The following is a 20,397-nucleotide window of genomic DNA, read 5'->3' as shown; positions in this document are numbered from 1 at the left end:
AGCACTGACTGTTGGATAAGGGATGTTATAGAAAAAATCATTATGGAATTCAAGAAATTTTTGGTTTTGTTTTGCCTCGTCCAAGATACATTGGAACAAATCTTCCTTCTCAGCTAGTAAATGCTTCTAGCTTCCCATTCCCTTTCTCCCAAGGTAGGTACCATTATTCCTACTGACAGGCTCCTGTTGTTCACTTTTTAAAATGATTTCCCCCCCAGCTCCTGGGTAACTTCAAAGACAAGGAGCGCAGCACGATCGCACAGAACGTCAAAGGGATGCCTGTCTGGATTGGGATCAAGAAGCTGCTGATGCTGATAGAAATGTCATTACAGGTAGGAATGGTTCTGGGGAGGAAGGACTGGGGTCCTAGAGCAGTCCTGGAGGCTCCCCTCTCTGCAGACCCCTGCTGTTGGTGGGAGCTTTGCATTGGTTTAATTGGGAAAAGAGCTGCAGTGAGGGGAAATTTTCAGAACAAAGAAATTACCACATCGTGGTCCACAGAGATCTTTAAATCCCCCCTCCACCCTGCCCCGTGCCCATGGGCTGTTCAGAGCTGCACTTCAGAGCATCTGGCTACGGGAGGGGTTGGATTAACTCACCTTTCATGGAATTTCTTCTCTCCACCCAGCATGTTAAGATTGCAGATAGCAATCACCTCGGGTTTTTTTTAAAGAAGGTGCCTGTGCAGGTGTATGTGCTCTTTCCCTGAAGAAGATAAATCTGTCAGGCTGTTCAGCTGCTCTTCTCTTTATTTTCCACTTTCAGCACTTTAAAGAAAATAATTGCAGAGGGTAGAACTATGCAGCTCTGAGCCCTCCCCCGCAGCAGCACCCATGCCTGGAGCCAGCCAGCAAGCTCGTGCTCATGCTGACACGGGCTGAGGGTGCAGCCCTAATCCTCCCCTGACATCCCAGTGCTCCCCCAGCCCCCCCCTCTGCTCACATCAAATGGATTTAGTGCAGCTGAGTGAACTGTCCTCAGATCTTCCTCGCAGAGGCAGGACAGAAGTGAAGAGACTTGTAGTTCAGTGCAGACAAGTCATGTACCCCTCTGTTCACTCTTCACAATTCTGTTAAAACTTGCTCAGCGCTAAGGATATGCTCTGACTGGATGTCACCTCAGGGAATAAAGTCATTTATCTAGATTACTTTTCCTCTTCTTCCTTGGCTTTTAATTCCATACCTACAGGCAAGTCAGTAAGTCATTGCTCACACGTATTAAATGGATTTAAGGGGTGCCGGCCTTCGGGGACTGCCGGGCTCTGCCACGCTCCCGTTCCCTGAGCCCTGACAATGGGTCCCTTCTTCTGACCCAGGACGTGTTCTCGTGCTGCTTTCACCTGAAGTGCTGCTTGTTTTCAAAGCTGAAGGTGGAGGTTCTGTAAATCCTGGGCAGTTCTGAGTTGGGAGATGGGTGGGAATGCTGACCCCAGCCCTGTTCCCAGCCTGGCCACTGTGCCCGTTCCACTCCCTGGGGGCAGTTCTGGGCACCACAATATCACAGGGATAGAAAGGAATTAGAGAGTGTCCAACGGAGGGACCTGAAATGGTGAAGGGTGTGGAGGTGAAGCCCTAGGAGGAGCAGCAGAGGTCACTTGTTCAGCTGGAGCAGAGGAGACTGAGGGCACAGCTCAGTGGGGGCTGCAGCTCCTCCCGAGGGGCAGCTCCAATCTCTGCTCCCTGTGACCAGGGACAGGACCCAGGGAACAGCTGGAGCTGTGTCAGGGGGATTTGGGATGGAGATCAGGGAAAGGTTCTTCCTGCAGTGGGTGTTTGGACATTGCCCAGGCTCCCCAGGGAATGGTCCCGGCCCCGAGGCTGCCAGAGCTGCAGGAGCACTGGGACAGCGCTGCCAGGGATGCCCAGGGTGGGGATGTTGGGGTGTCTGTGCAGGGCCAGGGATTGGACTGGATGATCCCTGTGGGTCCCTTCCCACTCCATGATTCCCACTCCACGAGCAGTGACGCTGTTGACAGAGTCCTCACCCTGCCCGAGGCTGTGCAGGCAAACTGCTCTTGGGCGTTGGTTTTTTCAGCAGACCATTGCTGTGGTGGTGAGTCCAGGAGCAGCCATGCTGGGAGGGGACAGGCAGAGCTGGGACTGTGCCCTTTGTGACACTCTGAACACAAACTGCTGCCACTGTCCTGAGAGCCACTGAGGGTGTCCCTTTGCTGCTCGTGGAGGGTTGGCAGCAGGGTGGTTCCTGCTCTGGCACTGGGTTCAGGTGGTTGTGTAATAGCAGAGGTAACAGCATATGGCAGCTAAATATGAACCAGCTCTGTTCCAAAAGGTCTGAGGTGTTTCCATGACTCCATCTGCTGAACTGCTATAAATACAGGAGAGCAGTGCAGGCTCTCACTGATCAGAGCTGGGATCTGGTGCACTGGAACCCAGTGAGCTCAGATCTGCCAGGCTCTTAGAGGGAAGCACAGTTGCACCAGATAAGGAGGCCAGCACTGGATCTTGTTTTCACTGAGTTGTACCACAGCTTTATAGAAGGAGATTTCAATCTGATATCACTTAAGAATTCCAAGTGATGGATGAAATTTCTTAGAACTCAGCTGATTAGATGCCAGGTGAATGAATTCTTTATAAAAAATGTGCACAGTGTCTTTCTCTGAATCTAATGGTGGGTTTTGTTTTGTTAAAGCAGTGACCCCACTCTCTGCTCTCTGCAGGGATTCCTGAGATGGTCAAATGACTTCCAGTGTGTTTCAGACTAAAGTCACACTGAACCAGACCCTCAATATCAAAATCCTTTCTTGGGGTACCTGAACTGCTCTGGTGCCCTGGGTGAATTGTCACCTTGCTTATGAGCTGTGTAACCCCACATGTTCTGGCAGCCTAATTTCCCCCAAACTCTGTTTATTGCTGTTTAATGCCAGCTGCTGGTGTTTGGTGTCACATACTTTGGTCATTTGTGTACACTGAGTATCCTGGAATGATTCTGTTCTTGTTCAAACGAAGCCTTTGATGGCTGGATGCACTCAGGATTTGCCATGTGAATCCACAAGTGTTTGCAGTGGCCTTGGCTGCAGTACAGGGCCACCTCCAGGGCTCTCGGGTCCCATGCTGGTTTCACCCTGCCCTGGGTACTGCTGGATACCTGAACCTTCCCTTTCCATGGCTGGGGGCTGGTTCCTCCTGCTTTCTCTCCCTGCCTGTGTTTTTGCTCTTGTACCTTGCTGGCAGCACTCCCAAAGCCAAGGTCTCTCCTCCTTGGAGCAGGAGCCTGGATGACCCAAGCAGTGTTCCAGAAAGCCCTTCTGGCACCTCCAGGGTTTCCTGATTTGGTAACTTCTGTTTAGCATAAATAATCAGCATAAATAAAACTTAATCTAAGCTGCTTGTCTTCAGTGTATCTTAACTTCCATTGGAACTTATTTTGAAAGATCACCCCACGATACTGCCTGCTTTATTTTAAACCAAACACTGCACCTGGACATGCTGAGGGTTTGGGTTCATGGCAGGCTTTTGGGAGCACTGAGGGCTTGTCACATCGTGGTGGAGGATCTCCTTCTCTGGACTGGAGATTAACGACCTCCCTTCAGTTCGTTTCCTGAGGGGTCCTGGATGTCCTGGGGATGCTGCACTAGCCAGGAAGGAACATCCATGTTCCTGTCATCCCTCTGAGCTCTGTCACAGAGTCAGTCCCCATGCTGCTGTTCCAGAAAATCTTCCCCCCAGTTTGGCAGCAGCACTTCCCATTTCACAGAGCACCAGAGGGTCTGTCCAGGAGTCCTGAACCTGCTTCCTCTGTGCTCCACTGACTCCATCTTCTGCTCCTTCCCAGGCAGATCAGCCTCTGGGGTTTGTGCCTGCATTTTTAATTTGATCAAGTTTGAGTCTTTGTGGCCTTTCAGCTGCCAGCTGTAGTCTTTTGGACAAGGTGCTGCGTGTGCAGGTAAATGCTGCTCCTCCCCAGGAGCCAGTGCAGGTTATGGACTCGGTGTCCAGGTGGAGAGGGGTGGGAAGCAGTATCTTCCATTTGGGAAGCAGAGCACTGGCCTTGGCAAGTTTGAATTCCAGCTGGTGGCTTTAGAACAGCTCTTCTAAGGATGAAGAGATTTTTGTATAAAACTGTGTCAGATCGTGTTGGGTTTTTAGCAGAACTCCCTGGTTGAACCTTTGTTATTTCCCGGTTGGGATGAGTTCCCGTGGTTTCCTAAGGTTTCACCTCAGCATCTGCTCTGAAGAAGCCCTTTCAGAAGCAGACACGTTCAGTGTACCTACAAACACACCCTCTGACTGTCTGAGGAGTCCCTTTCCAGGCAGCTGTCTGTACTGGTGGCGGGGCTGTCCCTGCCCAGGTGGAGGAGCTGGCATTTCCCTGAGTTGAAGTGCATGAGGTGTGTGTGGGGCTGGTCTCCCTCCAGCCGAGGCTGGCTGAGTGGCAGCACCACCAGCGGGTGCAGGACTCCCCTCTCCTGATCCCGTGTCCCCTGCAGGCTCAGGGTGTGCCTGGCCCCAGCCCCGCTGGTTACTAAGGAGGTTAAGGACTGTTGGCTCCCAGGGGGATGCCTGGCACATGGGCACACGTGGACTTCTGCCCCTGAGCCCAGCTCCTGGGGCCCAGCTGCTTGACTGGTGTTCAGTCCGTTGTGTTTGGCCTGGAAATGACACTTTGTTTGTGGACCCACCTGGAGCTGGGGTTGGGCTTTATCCAGCACTTGCCATTCCAGGAACATTCAGAAATTCAGAAAGGGAGCTGGAGGTGTCACAGGACTGTAGGATAAACGAGGTCAGAATGCACCTGAAGGTCTCATCTGTTGGCGGTCGGGAAAGGAGGGGAGGGTGTCAGGCACTGCCCAGGCTCCCCAGGGAATGGGCACAGCCCAAGGCTGCCAGAGCTCCCAGTGGTGCACAGGGAGGGATTGTTGGGGTGTCTGTGCAGAGCCAGGAGTTGGACACCATGATCCTTCCCCATGGGTCCCTTCCCACTCAGGGTGTTCTCTGATCCAGTCCAACCTCCTGCTTCAGCAGGATCAGCCACGGGGTCAGAGCAGAGCCCTTTGGTGGGGAAGGCTTGGGACCCTCTGCCAGGTGAGGGTCCCGTGCTGGGTCTGGTGGTGTGGATTGTACCTGTGGATGCCCCCAGAGAAAGGGGATGTCCAGGTAATCAGAGCTCAGGGTTCATGTGCACGTGCTCCTGTCCCAGCTGCCTTCAGCGTTTCTGACAGAACCACAGAGTCACTGAGGTGGGGAAAGCCCCCTGAGTGTTCCCTCAGCGCTGCCAAGGCCACCACTGACCATGTCCCCAAGTGCCACATCCCCCACAGAAACGGGAGAGCTGGCACAGTGACAGAGGAGCTTTTCCTGGTAGCCAGGTGTCAACTGGGAGAGGTTGTGGAGAAGATCTAGGCTGGAGGGACCCTGCAGACACCCTCCCTCTGGTCTCCTGTTTGGTGGTACCACAGCCCCTCTCAGTCCCTGGGTATTTCACATTCCAAACTCTCTAGTAGGAGGGTGTTGACCTTTCTTCTCTTCCTGGACCCTGACTATTGCCAGTGTTCTTTGCTGCTTCAACCCCAAATGAAATGCTCAGCGAGTCTCAGGAAGTTCCTCTAAATCTTCTTGTTTCAGTGAATTTATTTTTCTGATCTAAAAGTAGCTCAGCAGTTGGTACTGAGGAACTGGCCTTGCTCTCCTATCTCACAGCCACGGGAAGTTTTACATTTTGAGGCTTTTCTTAGCACAAAGGAGAAATTCTTGCTGGCTCTTTCTCCCCCGCATTGCTGGGGACACTGTTGTTGGTTTAGGATTTATTTTCTTCTGAGCTGTTTTTGAAGGCATTTGTGTTGCCCTCTGTTGCAGCAGTCAGAGTTTTAAATAGATGGCTTCTTCACATCTGGAATGGGAAGAAGTTTTTCTTTAGGGGTGTTGAATGTGAAGGAGGAAATCCAGAGCCCACGTTCAGCCTGGCTGGTGGGAGGCCAGGGCAAAGGCTGACACTGCTTCCCCCCTCCAAGGATGAGTCTCAGGTTTGTGTTTTAAGCAGAGACTTGCCTCTATTGCCAAGTGGGTGATGGAGCTGGAAGTTGACTTCATAGATTGATGTACTGGGTGTTCCCAGAAGGGACCCCCTCTATTGTCACAGTGAGGTGAAGGTACAGGATGGTGGTGGAGACTGCAGAGGGAACCAGGTGGGAGCTTCTAGGACACTGTTGAGAGTGTTGGAATACAAGACAAAGACTGACAACCAGCAGCCTCTGATTTCCAAATGTTTCTAGTCCTCACTCACTGTATTTTGGTGCACATCTAAGGAAGATTTCCCTGGAGTCATTCCATGAGAGGATCAGCAATGCCATGCACCAGCACAGGGCACAGATCCAGCTACACCTGGTGTCCTCCAGTGGCAGCTTGAGTGTCTCCTGAGCAGCCCTTCCTCCAGCTTCCCTGCTGTCCCTGTCCCTGTCCCCTGTCCTGGGGGAGGCAGGGCTGCTCCCTGGGGGCTGTTCCTGGTTGATGGATCCCCAGCACTTGGTGCTGCTCGTTCTGGAGCCTTGTGCTGGCTCAGCTTTGTGCCACCCCTGCCCTGCCCTGGTGCTGCAGCTCTGGGGGAAAGGAGCACTCAGAACATCCTCAGTGCCTTTTCTCCTGTTTAATTTGCTGCCCCAGTTCTGGGAAGGGGCAGATGGAAGCAGACTGGGAGTGGGCCTGGCTGGAATTGGCAGCAGGGTGTGGGTGTGAGGTGCCATGGAAACAGTGCCTGTGTGTGCTCCCATCTCCTGCCCTGTGAACACACACAGCTTGTGCCAGTCACCTTTTCTGGTGGTGCAGGGCTGTGCCTGCCCTGGCAGCTCCAGAACGCCTGCAGAGCCAGGCTGGTCCCTGCCCAGGCAAAGCAAACACAGCTCCAGCAGCCTTTGTGGCCCCAGTGCTGCTCTCTGTGACAGGGACAGCACCCAGGGAACACCTGGAGCTGGGCCAGGGCAGGGTTAGGTTGGATATCAGGGAGAGGTTCTTACCCCTGAGGGTGCTGGGCACTGCCCAGGCTCCCCAGGGAATGGTCCCGGCCCCGAGGCTGCCAGAGCTGCAGGAGCGCTGGGACAGCGCTGCCAGGGATGCCCAGGGTGGGGTTGTTGGGGTGTCTGGGCAGGGCAAGAGTTGGACTGGATGATCCCTGTGGGTCCTGTCCAGCTCAGGATATTCCAGGATTCTGAGCTTTCCTTTTGGGTTGCTTGGAGGATTGCACTAATGGGGATCTGTTTGTTTGGTGTTTAGATGGATCCTGAGTATCGAGTGAAAAAGTTCTTGGCTCTTCTGAGAGAAGAAGGAACGTAAGTACTTTTATTTTAAAGCAGTGTTTAAATTCTCCTTTCTGCTCAGAAACGAGCTGCTCTGAGGGGAACCTGCAGTGAGGGGGTGTCTGCTCTCATTGTTGGCCCCTCTGTATTGTCAGAGCTGCACCAGATCAGTTCTTAACAGGAATTTGGGAGGGAGGGGGTCCTGGAAGTTTGGGAACCTGCATGCCTTAATTCTCTGCTTTTCTGAATTTACCCTTGACTTTAAAGTGTCCATGAGATAATGGGCCAAAATTTACCTTTCTTTAACTAAAGTAAATCAAAAGAGATTCTGCTTGAGTTAAAATCCAGCTGTTTATCTGAAATCTGGAATTTGATTTCTTGTGTCTCCTGTCTGAGAGAAGGATGTCCTACTCTTTCCCCATAGGTGCTACAGGGAGTAGTTGAGCCCAGTGGGACAGTGGCATTTCCTAGAGAATGATGTACATGTAGGGCAGTACCTGTGCTGGGGAAACTCACACCACTATCTATCCTGGCTACATGTGAGTGGGTTCCAGTGTGTGCTTGATGCTTTATACATGTGCATGATGCTTTCCTGATGGATTTGGCTTCTTTTGCAAAAGTCCCTACCCTAGACTGACGGTGGACCAAGTGCAAGATCAACAGCTGGAAAAGTGACCAACCTGGAGAACAAACACTGGGATCTTTACTCTTCTGTGCTCAACACACTGGACAAAGTGAAACGCTCCCCTGTTCCCCAGAGCCCCACGTGGAACCTGCATGTGTAGTGCAATAGAGTATCTTTATTCTTTGTCTTTAATATTCTGATGTCATGTGGAAGTGTCTCCTAGAACACTGTGCTTCTGTCTCTGTGCAGCCAGGCTGCATTTTGGGGTGAGCAGGGGGGGAATGTCCTGTGAGGTCTGGGGCTGACCCTCACTTGTGTCCAGCATTCCTGCAGTTGGAGAGAGATCCTGGCTTCCCATAAACCTGCTGGTCTGGTGGAGGGATGTTGAAGCACTGCTCTGTCTTACCCTGGTCAGGTGAAGGCTTTCTTGTGGTGTCATTGCACCCCTCACTGAGCTCTGAGCCAGACCCACACCCCACAGACAGTGCCCACAGGGGTGCTTGGATGCTGCATCCACTTTATTTATATCCAGGTATCTTGGAGCCTGATGGGACACTGCTGGTGGCACTGGGCACTGGAAGAGGGCAGGGAAGTGTTGGTCAGAGTAGGGGAAGTTTCCAAATCCAGTATTTAAGGCATCAAATCTTGTTAATTCAACAACAGTTTTCGAGATGCTGGTTCCAGCCTCCCGCTCTTCCTGAGTTCCTGTAGTTGGCAGCTCTGGTATCCTCCAGCCTCGTTTTATCCCATTTTCCTGCCATGTTACCAAAGGTTGAAACTCCTCCTTAGAGACAGAGAGGAAGCCAAGCTCTGCAGGTGCACGAGATGTGTGTTGCCATGTTTTTGCACTGAAATAAAGGAATGTATCAAACCTTGCTCCGCGGCCCTTCCCAGCTCCCGTGGCCTCAGGGAGACGCTGTCCTGAGGCTGCTCCCCCTGGGCTCCACTCCTTCCATAAAGTTCCTGGAACATACCTCAGTGTGGTGGGGCATGAAATCAAAGCCATTTAGCAGATCTTAGTCAGTGTAGCTTCCTAAACTTGACCAGACCCACTGTAAGGGCTAGCAGTGGTATCCAGAGGGGTGTTCCCAGGGAAGGAGGCTGCCCCACGTCCTTCCAGGCCGAGGTGGAGGTACTGTTGTCCTCAGTGTGTGCTCACAGCAGTCGGAGTGTTTCAGCCACTCCACTCTGCTCCTCTGGCAGTGCTGTTGTGTTGTGATGCTGTTGTGAGTCCCAGTGGTGGTTCCCTCTCATTTTGTGTATGATCTTGTGAATTTATTTGTTCCTCCCTTCCCTCTGCCAGTCCGAGTGACAGCAGCACACAGTAACTTATATTTCAGAGTAAATGATGTAAACCTTATTGTGTCTGTGTCCAGAACTATATTGATGAATAAATATCTGGTTTAATTGCACATTCAATGGATTCAATAAAAAGCACAACTCCTTGTGATGACCTGGGTGCCATCTGTGTCTGGTGCTGGTGTGTGTGAGGAGCAGAGCTGCTCCTGGGCTGCTGCTGCCACAGGGGTGCTCAGTGTGTGCCTGAGCATGGATGGGTTGAATTTACCCCAGTGTGGATAACTGGCCCTTCTTACTCTTAAAGAAGTTGGTGAGAGGACTCTGGTCCAGCCCCTTCTGGAGCTTTGTGGGCCCTGCAGTGCTGAGGAGGCCCCACGTGTGTCTGTGTGTGTGGGCATCCCACACCTGGGGAAGGCTGGAAAACCAGGGTGGGCTGCTGGGTGTGCCATCCCACCCATTCCAGCCTCTGTTCTAAGATCTCCATCTGAGATGTTTCCTGCAGGTGGCACAAGGGAAAGGCAGCACCTTCCCACTGCCTGTGTGCTCTCCATGGCTCCTCCTGGCAGAGTGGCTGTAAACGGATAATAAATGCACAATATTGCTTTCAATGTAAGGGCCAAACTCTTCACCCCCTTCCTTGCCCTGTTTCATCTTGAACCTTCCAGAAATGTGTCCCTGAAATACAGTTGTTGGCCAGAGACAGATTTAAAAGGGTTTTGATGGGGGCACGGTGTGGGGTCAGGAAGGTTTGGGGCAGGTGGGCAGACAGGGAGAGCTTCACCCCCGGAGCTGTGAAGCCCAGAACCCTCCATGGGTCAGGTTCTCTGGTTAGTTGTCAGTGGTGGTGGCACCAGCAGAGACACCCTGTCCGTGCACATGGATCCGTGGGATGGCTTTGCCTGTAAATTGGGGATCAGGGCAAGAATCCTGAGTGACTTTATATTTTATTTTGCCCTTCAGACAGGTATATTTGAGACCAGTGCAGTGGAAAATTGTGTGCACTTAAAAGCATTGCTAATGTGAGGGAGATGCTGCAGAAACATGCAGAGAATTATTCATGGACAGGAGAAGAGGTTTTTATCTGAGAAAATTTGGGCCTTGGTCTGTCCAAAGCACTGGAAGGTGATGCAGTGGCAGCCTGTGAGTGCCTGTGGGCAGTGTACCAAGCCTAAAGCCTGCTCTGATCCATTGCTTAATTTGATCTTCTCACCCTCCACAGCTCCCTGACAGGAGGGGGCAGCCGGGGGGGGTTGGGCTCTGCTCCCAGGGAACAGGGACAGGAGGAGAGGGAACAGCCTCAGGCTGGGCCAGGGGAGGTTTAGGTTGGGGAATAGGGAAGTTTCTTCATGGAAAGCTGTCCAGCCCTGGCACAGCTGCCCAGGGCAGGGGTGGAGTCCCCATCCCTGGAGGGGTTTAAGAGCTGTGTGGATGTGGCACCTGGGGACAGGGGCCAGTGGTGGCCTCGGCAGTGCTGGGAATGGTTGGACTCGATGATCTTAAAGGTCTTTTCCAGCCCCAAGGGTTCCATGATTCTGTGCTGAATCTCAGTTGTGCACACTGTGCCCTGGCACTCCCTGAATCAAAATCTCAGCAATTCAGCTGTAAAATATCTTCTTTTTGCCATCACTGTCTTGATTCCTGTAACAGATATCCCTGCCCATGCCCGGGGGTTGGAACTATGTGATCCTTAAGGTCCCTTCCAACCCAAACCATTCCAGGATTCCATGATTCCATGGCTGTCCCTGTCCATAAACAGCTGGATCATGGCCTCTGTAGGCGTTCAGCAAGACCCTCAGAGCCAAACCACACAAGCTGGCAAGTGCATATTTTTGAATTTTTACCTTTTCTTTAATGATGTACCACAAAAAATGGAAGTTGAAATATATTTTTCTCCAAATATATATATTTATATAATATATAATCTTAGTTAACTCAAGTATATACATTGTATAATAAATAATGCTTATAAAAAGAGAAATTTTCTGAATATAAAATAAAAAAAAATCGACCTCTACAACTTTATACAAAACTTTGGATACAGCAGATTGATGGAAAAAGATCTTCCCATTCAGTGCTAGAATACCTGGCTACAGTAAAATAATTACAAGGCAATAAATGTTCTATTTAATATTAAATACCTTTTCTTGATTAAAAAACAAACAAACAAAGAAGGGATTTTGTTTAAAGTCGGGTTCTGGGAGTCTTTCCAGACACAGGGTTTAATACATACTTTAAATAGATGCATATCAGAGGACGGCGTGGCTCCGGCCGGGGGAGGCTTTTGGAGCTCTCTGGGATTTCAATTTTCGGGAGCAAGGGCTCCTCTGAAGGAGGGTCTGGAGCTCGTCCTGACGCTCTGCCCGGGAGGGCCCCGGGGTTCTGCTCTCACTGAGGGCCCTCCCGTGCTCCCTGCGAGGGGTCTCACCCCTTTATTGCTCTGTGCAGCTCCAGGGGCTGCTCATTCCCTGGGGAAAGGAGTGAGTGGAGCAGCAGCCACAGCCCGAGTGGCCACGATTCCCTGGAATTCACTGACTGGGGTGCGTTTGAACGGGGCTCTTGGTCCTGGAGCCCACCAGGACAGAGGGAGTATTTATTTTTTAATTTCACGGGTCAGTAGTCCTGGACAAGGTAAACCCAGGGAGAGGGGATGTGCTCAGGGTGGCCTGGGGAGCAGGTGGGGGACAAACACTGGTTCTGCTGCTCTGGGATGGGCCGTGGGATGTGGGGGGGGCCCAAATCCCTGCTCATGGCATGGAGCCTCCGTGCTTGGGGGGACTTCCTGAATGATTGCTGCCAGCTCAGTAAACCCCATGGGAGGGGAAGGGCCTGCCTGGGGTTGTGCTGTGGGACCCCAACTGTCTGGTGGGAGGGAGGCTGGGACAGAGATTTCCTCTCTCCCTGGAACCTCTGACATTCAGAGCTGGTGCAGCAGCTCACCTGGCAGGTAACCCATCCCCAGAGAGATCCCTGAGCTCCTTCTGGGGTGTAAAGTCCTGTTAGGGAATGCTTAGTCAATAGGTACTGCCCCGATCCTTCAAACCCTCTCCTGGGCAGCCGCACAGTGAGGAGGTGGCTGGGGCAATGCTGTGTCCCCTGTGAGAGGTGGCAGCAGTGCCCCGTGCCCTGCTCTTGTCCTGGGCCAGGGCCAGAGGGTCTGCTCTGGGCTCTGGCTTCCTGACGTCCTCCTCAGGGCATTATAGGAGATGTGGGGCTGTGGGGAGCAGAGAGGGGGAAGGAGAGCCCACCTGTGGGCTCTGTTCGTGTGCCCAGGCAGGTTTGGTTCTCCAGCATCACCTCGGAGCAGGAAGGAGGGAGCTGGGCTGGCGTGGGGGCTCCTTTCCTCTCCCCACCACATCTGCTGAGAGCAGGACAGCAGCAGCTGGGGGAGCCCGTGTTTGCCCAGCTTTCACTCTGAAAAATCCATTTCCACCTGACCCTCTGTGCTGGTGCCTGCAGGGGCCGGACCTGTGGTGCAGGACAGAGCTGGGAGCTCGGGGGCTGCTGTGGCAGCAGCTCTGCCTCGTGTGGCTGTGCCTCGCTGGGACTTTGCTGTCCCTGGTCTCTGCTGTCACTTGGGCAACCTGTCCTGTCCCTGCTCTCCCTGTCCTGTCCCTGCTCTCCCTGGGCAGCCAGTCCTGTCCCTGCTCTCCCTGTCCTGCCCCTGCCCGAGGGATCAGCAGTCACACCTTGCGTGGATGAGGTGCCCAGAGCCTTCCCCGTGCCCTGGGTGCGGCTGCGTGCCCTGGCCGGGGCCATCAGGAGTTTTGTGCCGTCCTCTGCAGTGTGAGGCCGCGTGTGGGGCTGACCACGGGGCTGCTGGACCCCTGGGCCCTGCTCTGGAGCCACCTCCACCAGTGCAGACCCACCAGTGCTTACTTGCAGGTGTGGACGTCGTAGACCCGCGTGCACTCCTGGCAGCTGACGTAGCAGCACCAGTGGAAGATGCAGTGACACTTCTCCTTGCGTTTCTCAGTCCGGGTGTTGTGGCCTCGCCCGCAGCACAGGAGGTCGCAGCCGTCGATGCCGTGGGAGGTGACGTTGCACGTTCTGTCCCTCGTCCCAAAGGAGCCCGTCTCCGGGTTGGGCTCACAGAAATTGGGGGAGTTCTCGTAGTAGACCAGGTCCCGCTCTGTCGGCGGCTTGAAAAGCGCGTACTTGGCCCTGAGAGTTTCTACCCAGCCCCGGGACTCCCGGTGCTTTTCCACCACCATCTCCGAGGCGCTGTCGTATTTATCCTTCAGGTAGTCCCCGATGGCCCGGAAATCGGGCTGGGCCCACCAGCAGGTCTTGACCTCGCAGCTCCCCGAGAGCCCGTGGCACTTGCACTTGAGGTGCATGTGATCCAGGATGGTCTGTGCAGGGAAAACGGGGAGTCAGCAGGGTGGAGCTCAGTGTTTGCTTTCCATCACCTGCCTGGGCCACCTGGGTTTAAATGCCTGATCAAAGCTCGGGCTGGGAAGCCTCACCTTGAGTTTTGAGGGTAGTTTTAAATGATATTAAAAATATTATTAATTAATATTAAAATAATTTTGAAAGGTAGTATTAAAAAGGCATTAAGCCGTTAGAGAGTGTCCAAAGGAGGCTGCAAGGATGGGGAAAGGTCTGGAGGGGTCTTATGAGGGCACTTGGTTTGTTCAGCTGGAGAAGAGACTGAGGTCAGACCTCACTGAGGTCTTCAGCATCCTCATGAGGGGCACCAGAGGGTACTGATCTCTTCACTCTCATGACCAGGGACAGGACCCAGGGAACAGCTGGAGCTGTGTCAGGGGAGGTTTAGGCTGGATCTCAAGGAAAGATTCTTCCCCCAGAGGGTGCTGGGCACTGCCCAGGCTCCCCAGGGAATGGTCCCGGCCCCGAGGCTGCCAGAGCTGCAGGAGCGCTGGGACAGCGCTGCCAGGGATGCCCAGGGTGGGGTTGTTGGGGTGTCTGGGCAGGGCCAGGGGTTGGACTCGATGATCCCTGTGGGTCCCTTCCAGCTCAGCCTGTTTTATGGTTCTGTGATTCTGTAAGCGTGGGCTGGTTGGAGATGCTGAGGAGCTTTAATGATCTCCAGACAGAGATGTCGCACGAGAAAAGCACGGCTGAGGTGGGCAGCTGCTCTGATCATCTACCCCATCTAATCCAATCCAGTCTAATCTAATCCAATCCAGCCCAATCCAGTCCAATCTATTCTAATCCAGTCTAATCTAATCCCAAGGTTTGGTCCTTCTGTGGGGGTCCTTCCTGTGCTGTGTGTGGACAGTCAGAGCCCAGAGAAGCCGAGGGCTGGAGATGTCTCTGAGCCCTGTGGAGGGAGATGGATCCCTGTCCTCTCCTTGCTAATGACCCTTCATTTATGTCCCAAGATCAACAGTTTGTACTAAAAAGTGTGGGAATTTGGGAATCTACACACAGAACTCTTCACCAAAATCTCCTTTGTGCGGAGCAAAATAATCAAATTTTGAATGAAGTCTGGAGTTTGGTGGGGGTTTTTTGTACTGCAAGCTGCCAGGTTTCTCTCCTTCCACCTCTACCTGCTGTGGTGTGGAAAACCTGTCTCAGTGTTTGCTTCAGGCACTGCTGGAAAGGTCCCACTGGGTTTGCAAATGACCCAGGGCAGGCAGAGGCCCAGATACCTGCTGACTGCAGGAATGGAATGGAATGGAATGGAATGGAATGGAATGGAATGGAATGGAATGGAATGGAATGGAATGGAATATTCCAGTTGGATGGGGCTGCAACTATCATCCACTCCAAGGAATCACAGGGTGGGATAATGTTATAACAGGGAGCATGCAGGAAGGAGGCACTGGGAGGAAAGTTCTCTTCATCCAGTGCTGATCTGGGCTGGGTTCTGTGCCCAGGCTTGGAAGGTGCTCAGGGTGCCCAGAGCAGCTGTGGCTGCCCCTGGATCCCTGGCAGTGCCCAAGGCCAGGTTGGATGGGGCTTGGAGCAGCCTGGGACAGTGGGAGGTGTCCCTGCTCATGGCAGGGGTGGCACTGGAGGGGCTTTAAGGTCCCTCCAACCCATACCATTCAGGAATTCTGTTTGCACTGGAATCAAGGTGTGTTTCAGCTCCTCTTAACCCCACCTGTCCATTTGGAGGGAGAGGAAATGCCGTGCCCTGGAAAATAATCCTAGAAAGCCCCAGCCTGGGAATTCCTGTGGTCCCGCTCCATCAGGAGGAGCTGCACTGGGCCATCCATGCAGGACTGGGCACTCAGCCTGTCCCCACTGGACACTCACCGTCCGGCCGGCCTCGTTGTTGTGCCTGTTCATGGCCGAGCGCGCGTCCGGCCGGTTCTCCCGCGCGTCTGCGAATTCCCGGGACACCAGAACCCCGAAGTCGGCGTCCTCGCTGCACCCCCCCCATTTCCAGCCGTCCCCCGGGGGTCCCTTGTGGTGGGAGTCACAGCCACAGATGGTGGAGGTGCCCTCGGCGCAGGAGCGGGTGACAGCGAAGGCCACCCCGGCCGAGGCGATGGCGTGGACGAAGGCGGATTCTCGTGTGGCTGCGGAGACACCGAGCCCGGGGGTCACTGGTCAGTGCAACACTGGTGTTTTCCTTCCCAACCCCCCCTCCCCAGCAGCACCTAAACCTCACTGAAAAGCAAGAAGTTATTTTAGTAATTTGTTAATGGCGGTTTCCTGGAGTGGGAGCTGCTGACATCGCCCTTGGGTGGAAGGAGGTGGGGCAGGGGGGTGACTCCAGCTCTGGGGGTCACACGTGCAGCATTTCCCAAACACAGGATCCAGCATTTGACCCAGCATGGGTGCTCAGGGGTGAACATGGCACCAGCAGGAGCTTGAGGGGCCTCAGGAGAGAGTTACTGGAGTAATTCCTGGCCTGGCAACACAGAGAGGGGTTCCATGCCAGGGGTTAGAGGGGAAGAAGCTCAGTGGCCTGGGGAGAGGTTCCAGGTGATGCAGGATGCACTGTGGGAGAACAGGCGTTTGCCCCTTGGCCTCGGTGGCTGCGCTGACTCAGGCTCTCCCAAGCACAGTCGCTGTCTCAGAACCCTGGGGTCTCCCTGGGGACACCTTTTGGCTCAGAGCTCTGCACAAGTGCAGCTCCCTGGGCAGTGGCACCGGGGCGCTTCAGCCCATCTGTAAGGATGGAGACTTTAGGTCTCTAAATCCAGAGCAGATGTTGGAGTCAATCCAACCTCGTGCTGATGTGCAGGAGACTGGCAGGGGCTGGAGGCTGGAGCTCAGGGCTGTGGTGCCTGGGCTGGAGGGTTCCAGCTGCCTCGTGGGTGTAGCGTGATCGGATCATCAGGACAATTGTCAGTGGATGTGGGATGAAGCCAGGAATTTCTGCTGAGAAAATCACCTTGGAGCCAGTCCCCTCCTCCCAGAGCAGGAGCCATTAACTATCTCAGCTGTCCCCTGCAGCCCTGCCCTGCTCTCGCCTCGTGTCCCGGGACAGCAGGTCCCTCTCCCCAGCCTCAGTCTCCCTGCAGAGCTGGGTCTGGCTCCCGAAAGCCAGGTTTCCCAAGCTGAGCTGATGTCAGCCCGTGCAGGCGCTCAGGGGAGGTGGCTGTGGGTGGATGCCAGCTTCGGGAATGTGCCCGGGGAACTCCCAAGTGGGATCCCCGACCAGGGCTGCTCAGTCCTGGCTGTGCCGGCAGCACCCCGCTGAGGTTCGCATCTCCTTTCAGTTCAAACTCTTCCCTCCTTGCCTTTCCCATCTCCTATGAGCCAGCAGGGATCCACTCTCTACCTACCGAGCTTTTCCTTGGGGATCTTTCACCAGCTGTTTTTACTGGGAGCACTGCGGGCTGCGGGCACCGGTTGAAGGTCCCGGCTCGCAGTGAGGTGTTTCAGCCTGACAAAGGCTCTTTGGGTGGCCCGTGATCCAAAGCAGATCAGATTAGAGGAGCCAGCGAGCCCTCCTGGCCCCAGCCCAGGACAGCCCGGGGACAGGGGGAGGACACGAGCCGCTCTCGGGACCGATGTGGCTCCGCTTTCCGCGGGGGTGTGGATGGGCACGGGGAGCAGGGTCACTGCGGGGCCGGGCTGAGACCGAGCCGGGCTGGCAGTGCCCGCCGGGCAGGGCCGCGATGGACACGGCTCCCGCAGCGGCCCCGTGTCCCTCCCGCGTCCCTCCCGTGTCCCTCCCGCGTCCCCCCCGTGCCCCCCGTGTCCCCTGTGCCCCCCGTGCCCTCCGTGCCCTCCGTGTCCCTCCCGTGCCTCCCGTGTCCCCCCGCACGGTGCCGGCGCGGGGGGGAGCGAGCTACGAACAAACCCCTCGCCTTGAAATTCTCGCCCGGGTCCGGGCGAGGAGCTGGGAGAATTTCCCAGAGATGAAATGCGGGAGCAGCGTTCCCAGAACCAGGGGAGGGGCTGGCGAGGGAGGATTAGAGCCGCCTTGACAGTGCACCACTGCGACTGTCTCCCAGCCAGGCCCGTTACCTGCTGGGACACTCAATTTGCCATTGTTCCCGCGGTGTCACACTGTATTACCAGCATAATGCGGAATGTTTCCGCCGGCCAGCGTACCCACGGCACAGAGCACTGGCATTCCCCAGGAGCACCTCGTAGCAACGGGGCAATGTTCCCCTGTCCTGCCGTCACCCTCCAATCCCGCCAGCCCGGCTGGGAAATCCCTATTGATGGCGCTCCCCAGCCCCCCAGAATGGCTAAAGGGCGTGTGAATGCGGCAGCGATTTGAAACGACTGCGGCGCTGCGATGGTATCGCTCGCCCTGCCTCACAGTAGGGGAGGAAGCTTAGCTCTTTCTCATCGGTATAAGCTTATTTTTCTCTCTCCCTCTCTCCTTTCCCTCCCCCTCCCTTTAAGCTGCTGAGTTTATATCAAGACGGCCCCTGATCCCACACACCCCTGTTTAGATGCAAATGACTGCGAGTGTCATGGCTGAGAAAAGCCATGGGTTATCGTGGTGCGGGTCTGCCTTTTCACAGCTCGTGGCAGGGGCTTAGCCGAGCTCGCAGGGACCCCCGAAGGCAGCCCGGGCCCAGCTGCCTCCCCTGCACCTGCCCCGGCACGGGATGCGCTGCCCGGGCTCGGGGAGCATCTTCCCGGAGAATCGGCGGCGTCTCCGCGGAGCAGGAGAGGAGCAAAGGGCAGCGCGGGCGGAGGGAACAGGAGCACAGGGAGTGGGGAAAGGTGCGAGCTTGCCAAGGCTCCTGCCAAGCTCCGGCAGATCCAGCCCTGGCTGCAGCTCTGAGACCTCTTCCCCGCGGCAGGAATCGCTCTCCCGATGCCTGTGGGGCCTTCCTGCCTCGTGCACTCACCAGCAGCTCTCTCTGGGTGCCAGCTTTGACCAAAATCATGGATTTTATCACCACCCCAGAGCAGTGCATGGCTGCTGGCTCAGCCCTGGTTTTGGGAGGAGTTGGCTGGAGGAGCCACTGGCTTTAGATAAGAACTGACCTTATTTTACAGAGAACATGGAAAGGAGGGAGGGGGAAGGCAGGTTTTTCTTCCCTCCTTATCCCAGTCTGCACACCTGCAGTATAAATCATCTCGGGGAATTTGCTTGTAAAAACATGATCTTACCCCACATTCAGGGGTGGTTACTGGTTTTTTTTTTCTTCTTTTTTTTTTCCATGGCCCAGATTAGAAAATGAGACATGGAAAAAAGAAAATGTAGAATCATAGAACTACAGAACAGTTTGGGTTGGGAGGGGCCTTAAAGCCTATCCTGTCCCACCCCTGCCATGGGCAGGGACACCTCCCACTATCCCAGGCTGCTCCAAGCCCTGTCCAACCTGGTCTTGGATCCAGGAACAACCTGCCAGGATCCAGGGATCCAGGGACAGGCACAGCTTCTCTGGGCACCCTGTGCCAGGGCCTCCCCACCCTCACAGGGAGGAATTCCTTCCCAATATCCCATCTATCCCTGCCCTCTGGCAGTGGGGAGCCGTTCCCCCTTGTCCTGTCACTCTTAGATTCTTGTTCCAAGTCCCTCTCCAGCTCTCTTGGTGATCATTTAGGCACTGGAAGGGGCTCTAAGGTCTCCCTGAAGCCTTCTCCTCTCCAGGTGAGCACCCCCAGCTCTCCCTTCCTTGCAGGAAGATCATCAGTGGCTTTAGGAAACCAAAGCCTGGACAGGTACAGCAGCCAAACCCTCGTGAGTCTGAATTTGGAGTGGGAAATGTGGAGGAACTGAGGGCAGAGCCTCTCCTGAGTCGTTGTTCAGCAGCTCCCAGGTGGGTTCACTGCCTGGGGTTTCCCTGAGCTGCCCTTGCTGTTCACTGCCCTGCCAGGGGCTGCAGGAGGAGAGGTTGGAGCTGTAGGTGACCCTGGGGAGGGAAGTGACGTGGGGATGGGAGGAGAAGCTGGAGGCAGGAATCCCTCGGGCGTTTCAGGGAGGGAAGCCCTGTGCTCCCACAGTGGCACCAGGGCTCACAGCCTGGAGGATGTGCCCGGGAAGAGCAGCCCGGGAGGGCTCGGGCACGTGTGCCATGGCAGGGGCTGCTCAGCTGAGCCCTCCCACGCTGCACTGCTCTGCAGACTGAGCTCTCCTTCAGTGGAAGTGACCAGGATTAACATTTGTGCAGCTCCTTTAAAATGAAATTATCCTCAGTTTCTTTTCAGGCTCTATTAGAAATGATTTTGTTGTGAGAACTGCACCTTTGAAGCTTTTCCAGAACAGCCTCAATCTACCTGAGGGAGCAGCAGCTGGGATTAACCAGGTTAATACTGAGGGGTGATTTCATCCAGGTGTTTGTCAGAGGGGAAACCCCAACCCTTTGCTGGCCAAATGCAGCGTGTGAGCTGTGACAGGGATTGTCTTGGTTTGGGTTTGGGTTTTGGTTTGGGGGGCTGCACCCCTGGGTGTGCTGGAAATCAGGAAAAAGGGAACGTGGCCATAGTGGTCACAGGATCCAGATCATGGGCTCAAAACTCTTGATTTGAGGACCACCTAAAGGGCTCCAAGAGAGCTGGAGAGGGGCTTGGGACAAGAGTCTGGAGTGACAGGACACAGGGAATGGCTTCCCACTGCCAGAGGGCAGGGCTGGATGGGATATTGGGAAGGAATTCCTCCCTGTGAGGATGGGCAGGCCCTGGCACAGGGTGCCCAGAGAAGCTGTGGCTGTCCCTGGATCCCTGGCAGTGCCCAAGGCCAGGCTGGACAGGTCTTGGAGCAGCCTGGGGCAATGGGAGGTGTCCCTGCCCATGGCACGGGTGGCACTGCAGGGGCTTTAAGGTCCCTCCAACCCAAACCAGTCTGTGACTCTTGTTGCTGCATCTAAGGGAGATGCTGAGTTGAACAAGATGA

General features: G+C 54.7%; 2 protein-coding genes across 5 annotated transcripts in view; one reads left to right on the top strand and one right to left on the bottom strand.

Annotated features, from left to right (window-relative positions):
- The window catches only part of NSF (N-ethylmaleimide sensitive factor, vesicle fusing ATPase), a 74,669-nt gene extending 65,345 nt beyond the window's left edge, over nt 1-9,324 (top strand). For 3 of the 4 annotated variants that reach the window (XM_068996431.1, XM_068996429.1, XM_068996432.1), the window contains 3 exons: nt 219-332; nt 7,224-7,279; nt 7,867-9,324. In XM_068996431.1, the coding sequence (XP_068852532.1) occupies nt 219-332; nt 7,224-7,279; nt 7,867-7,921 (225 nt within the window). In that variant the 3' untranslated portion in view covers nt 7,922-9,324. Of the gene's footprint in view, nt 1-218; nt 333-7,223; nt 7,280-7,670 lie in introns of all 4 variants that reach the window. The other variant, XM_068996430.1, reaches the window with a different exon arrangement.
- Nucleotides 9,325-13,042: 3,718 nt separating this feature from the next.
- WNT3 (Wnt family member 3) overlaps nt 13,043-20,397 on the bottom strand; it is a 42,551-nt gene continuing 35,196 nt past the window's right edge. Inside the window, exons 3-4 of the mRNA XM_068996440.1 lie at nt 15,396-15,661; nt 13,043-13,522 (exon numbers count right to left, since the gene is read on the bottom strand). Coding sequence (XP_068852541.1) covers nt 13,043-13,522; nt 15,396-15,661 — 746 coding nt within the window. The remainder of the gene's footprint in view (nt 13,523-15,395; nt 15,662-20,397) is intronic.

Source organism: Aphelocoma coerulescens, chromosome 27 (genome assembly GCF_041296385.1).
Source record: "Aphelocoma coerulescens isolate FSJ_1873_10779 chromosome 27, UR_Acoe_1.0, whole genome shotgun sequence".
NCBI lineage: Eukaryota > Metazoa > Chordata > Aves > Passeriformes > Corvidae > Aphelocoma > Aphelocoma coerulescens.
The sequence above is the reverse complement of the archived record's forward strand: the minus strand, read 5'-3'. Positions and strand labels throughout refer to the sequence as shown.